The sequence below is a fragment of the Alligator sinensis genome, unplaced genomic scaffold (assembly GCF_000455745.1).
Source record: "Alligator sinensis unplaced genomic scaffold, ASM45574v1 scaffold681_1, whole genome shotgun sequence".
Classification (NCBI taxonomy): Eukaryota; Metazoa; Chordata; order Crocodylia; family Alligatoridae; genus Alligator; species Alligator sinensis.
This window is the reverse complement of record NW_005842315.1, coordinates 1243972-1248619: the sequence shown is the minus strand read 5'-3', so window position 1 is coordinate 1248619 and position 4648 is coordinate 1243972. Positions and strand designations below refer to the sequence as shown.

General features: G+C 48.4%; 1 protein-coding gene across 14 annotated transcripts in view; it reads left to right on the top strand.

Annotated features, from left to right (window-relative positions):
• Positions 1-4642, top strand: part of MTSS1 (MTSS1, I-BAR domain containing) — a 192076-nt gene extending 187434 nt beyond the window's left edge. For 8 of the 14 annotated variants that reach the window (XM_014522180.2, XM_014522184.2, XM_014522178.2 and 5 more), the window contains 3 exons: positions 391-553; positions 2244-2348; positions 3504-4642. In XM_014522180.2, the coding sequence (XP_014377666.1) occupies positions 391-553; positions 2244-2348; positions 3504-4192 (957 nt within the window). In that variant the 3' untranslated portion in view covers positions 4193-4642. The remainder of the gene's footprint in view (positions 1-390; positions 554-2243; positions 2349-3503) is intronic. The other 6 variants (XM_014522181.2, XM_014522185.2, XM_025209885.1 and 3 more) reach the window with 1 other exon arrangement.
• Positions 4643-4648: the final 6 nt, after the last annotated feature.

Below are 4648 nucleotides of genomic sequence, written 5' to 3'. Positions count from 1 at the left end.
TTTCCCGCTCCCTTCCCTTAAGGCAGGCACTCCTTCCTCTCTCCCTCCTTTTTCCTTCCCCACTCCCCTATGGCAGACACTGAATAAGAGGTAAGCTCATGCTTGCTCCCTCCCCACTCCAACATTGGCTGCCAGTTCCTGTCCCCTTTGCTCCCCACTCTGGTACCAGAGGGGATTGCTGACCTGTGGCACAGCCAGACTGCAAGCACCAGGCCCACCACCCCGAAAGGTTGAGTGCCACTGGTTTAAAACGTCCTGGTGGGTTGTGGTGGTGATGCCAGGTTCCAAAGGACATGATGGGGGCAGGACCAAGCTAAGGGAGGGCTCCTATGTATTGACCTGACCAAACCATTCATAAATGCAATGAAATGCCATTCTCTGTGTCCCTAGCAAGGAGAGGAGATGGAAGCATGTGAGGAGCTGGCTTTGGCTCTGACAAGGGGTCTGCAGCTGGACACCCAGAGAAGCAGCAGGGATTCCTTACAGTGTTCCAGTGGCTACAGCACTCAGACCACCACGCCTTGCTGTTCAGAGGACACTATCCCATCACAAGGTAAATGACGCTGAATTTACTTACTGCCCAGGTGCTACACTCCTAACAAGGGCTATCTCAGGCCCTGCCCCCTTGGTACTAAAGGATTTGGATTCAGGAAATGAAGCTCTGTTGCAGGGCCAGTAATGGGACAAGGGAAAAGCTCATTTTATTTTGCTGAAGGGCTTTCAGGTATAAGTGTGAGCTGAATATTAGCAATACATCTATCTCGCAAGGTTCTCAGCCCTTTTTAAACAAGTGCAAAGTCAGAGAAGTAGGTCTGGAAGGGACCTCCATAGGTCATCTAGTCCAATCCCCTGAAGCAGGATTATCCCTATACAAAACATCCTATACAAGTCTATCATCCAATCTCTTAGCAAAACAACAGTCAACCATGGCGTAACACAAGGCATAACACCCTAACCCACCACAGGTAAAGCAGGGAGACCACAGCGACCAGCCTCTTGATGCTGTAAAAGGTTGTTAATACATGCTCGAGAGATCCCAGGAAGAGGGCCGTGTGCCCTGCTACCGAGGAAGGCAAACCCCCCCCACAGCTTGTTTGTCTGACCATGGGGTAAAATTCCTTCCTGACCCCAAACATGATGATGCTGAGTGGAAGAGCAAGACTGTCTAGCCAGGAACCTTCAACTTTAAGCCCCAGCAAGAGAGCGTTGGCACACTCCAGTCAAAATCCCAAGCCTTGGCTACAGCCAGCGCACAGTGCATTTGAGGAAGACTTAAAAATACAAAACAAAAAACCCACAAAACAAAACCCTGCTACATGGGCTGGGAGGGAATTCTCCCCACTACCATGTGGCAAACAGCAAAGCTCAGAAGCATGGGAAAAACCCATAGCAGAACATAGGCATAGCTATGTCTAGATCCTCTCTGACCAGGGACTCTCTTCTTGAACACCTTCAGTAATGGAGATGCCACAACTTCCTTGGGCAGTCTGTTCTCCTGGCTCGCTGCTCTGACTGGAAGTTCTTCCTGATATCCAGTCTAAACCTGCTTTGCTGAGACTTCAAGCCATTGGTCTGTGTCGTCCTCTACAGCAAGAAAGAAAATGTGTCCTCCCTCTTCTTTATGGCAGCTCTTAAAGGTTGCTGTCATGTCCCTTCTTACATGCCTTTTCTGTAAGCTGAATGTGCCTAGCTCCTTCAGCCTTTCCTTGTAGGACTTGCCTTCCAAGCCCTTTATCATTTTTGTTGTCCACCTCTGGAGCCTCTCTAATGTTCCCATGTCCTTTTTGAAACATGGAGTCCAAAACTGCACATTGCTGAAGAAATGATGGGACTGAGTCAGCCCTTGAGGGCTGATGTGCTGTGAAATGCTTTGTGCAGCCTCTCTGCAAGGGAGTGAGTTGCACCCTAAATGCATCACTGGTTTATAGAAAATCTGTTCAGGCATTTTGAATTGTATTTAAAAGACAAATTAAGTAGAACATGTCACTGGACTGAGGGCGGGGAGGGGGGGAAGTGTGCTGTACGAGCCAGTAGCAAATCTATGGATTTTGCTCTGTAGTTCTTGGCATTGCATCCTCTGTGCAGCTCCTGGCACCCTCATTTTGTGAGTTGCTTGGAGAGGGGAAGAAGGGAGGGTGTGAACAGGTGTAAACTAGTAATTGTAATTGAAACCTGGATGTGCCGAAAGCACAGTCAGGGGCTATGTGACGATTGCAGTAAGGGTTTTCTGTGTTCACCTTCAGAACTGGCGGGGAGCAAGGAGGGGCTGAGCCGGATTCCATTCCTCTTGCATCAACAGAACTGTGGACTAAGCCTGGATCAGTTGCACCTGGGCAAGTCTGTTAAAGGTAATAGGAGTTGCACAGGTGTAACTGAAGGCCTGAGTTGGCCCAGCCTTTGTGTGAGAAGGAAGGAACCAGCTTAACTCTCACGATTTAGGCTGAGTTAGCAGGGCTGGCACCTATTTTTCCTCATTTGCTGCAGAAATCCTTGAGGCCTAGCAACTGTGTGTACCCTGCAGTGCCACCTACAGCCTAGGACTGTGGATCAGTTTTTTTGGCAATTTAAGCATTTTTATTCAAAATGGTGGGGCATGGTTGTGACAGGCATCAGTGTCACAGCCATGGCGTTGTAGCCACGATGGTCCAGGAGATGCGCAAGAAGTAGGATTAGTTTGGTAATATTTCTTATTGGACTATTTAGTTGGGAGAGACATTAGACAAGGTGACCCTGAGGAAGGGGATTCTGTGCCTGAAACCTTTTTCTGAGCTCTCGCGCGCGCTCTCTCTCTCTCTCTTTCCAGCTATATAGTTAGCCCAATAAGGCATTGGCAAACACATCCTGCCACAGCATAGAAGTCAGTAGCTCAAACTCCAGACCCTCAGTGTCAGCCCCTAAATGAGCATCCTGATTTTTCCCTTCCCCCTGCAGGGTGCTGGGTGCTCACAGCTCTCATTAGCTTTAGTGGTAGAAGTGGGGGCTCAGCACTTCCAAGATCATCTACTCTTATTTGTGTGCCTGACTTCAGGCTTGGCAGTCTTGGCTACAAGGCCATAGGGGTGTGACTTTGTCCGGGGACTAGCACAGGTTGGTAAAGGCTCTCCTTACCAAGGGCTGCTCCCACTAACAGTTTCTTAAAACATAGGGGATGGACAAACAAAGTTATGTCGACTGATAATGGTTGAGAGGGTGGATTACCAGAGTTCAGTTGAACTTGCTGTAACTGCATCATGTGTCCACTCCACCTTGAAGCAAGTGTCAGTTTAAACTGCAGTTGTTAAGCACCCATTTCATTCGGGGATAAATGATTGCACTTGCTGCAGGATAGTAGACTTATGGAACAGTTAATGCAGATCAGCTGAATCTTGCTTAGGAGCAGCAACTACCCTGAGTGGTGTAGCTCTGTCCTGGCTACTAGTAGTGTCCATTCGGCTTCACACTTACTAGCCTGCCACAGCCGTTTTGTTCCAGCTTGCTGCTAACGGTGCTGTTTTTGGTTTCAGTTTCAGATTACGATTATTTCTCAGTGAGTGGTGACCAGGAGGCAGAACAACAAGAATTCGACAAATCTTCAACCATTCCGAGAAACAGCGACATCAGCCAGTCCTACCGGCGAATGTTCCAGGCCAAGCGCCCTGCTTCTACTGCTGGCCTGCCAACAACTCTGGGACCGGTGATAGTTACACCTGGTGTAGCAACCATCCGACGGACCCCTTCCACCAAGCCTTCGGTCAGGCGGGGCACCATTGGGGCAGGCCCTATTCCAATCAAGACCCCAGTCATTCCTGTCAAAACACCCACTGTACCAGACGTCCCAGGGGGACTGCCAGGCACCCTGGCTGGGGCAGAAGAACCTGCTGAGCAGAGTCCTGAGTCTCCCTTAGCAGATGGTGGCCAAGGAGCCATGCCTTCTTCCTCGTGGAGTGGACAAGCATCTGTCAACCCTCCACCACCCAGCCAGAAACTGAGTACTACTGATGAACAGAGGCAAGCAGTTCCTGAAAGTGAGGGAGAAGAAAGTGAGAAGGAGAGTTCCAGCATGCTTGCGCCCCCATGCCAGCCACAGTCGGACCTGGGGGACATGAGTCCTGGAGACGCCCCACAAGGTGAAGACATGCTCAATGCCATTCGCCGTGGCGTCAAGCTGAAGAAGACCACCACCAACGACCGCTCGGCACCTCGTATTTCCTAGACGTGAGAACACTGCCAGAGTACTAGTCACTGAGAATGAACTGTGACAAAACCTTACCTGTCTCTATCCATTCCAATCTGTAATCAAATGATTTTGTAGGAAACTCGGTAACAGACAGTTTTGAAAATACTCTAAAAGAGAAAATGAGAAGAAAGTGCATAGTAACAGACATGCTCCTCACTGGTGTTTTAATTTGTAAATACCAACGATTTTGTTTCTGCACATTTTTGATCCAAGCTATGCTTTTATTTTCTGAAGGTGCCAAATCCCATTTAACTTTTTTATAACTTTGTAAAGTTTTCAGTGCATAAGAGAACAAAGTTAAGTCATTAACTTCAGCAAGGGGATTTAATGCATTTGGCTTTTTTGCAAGCTTTTTTAGAGCGCCTTGTAATAGTGAGGTTAAACACAAATGGGACTTATTTTAAAGTTTTTAAGTGAACCAGTAAGGAATAG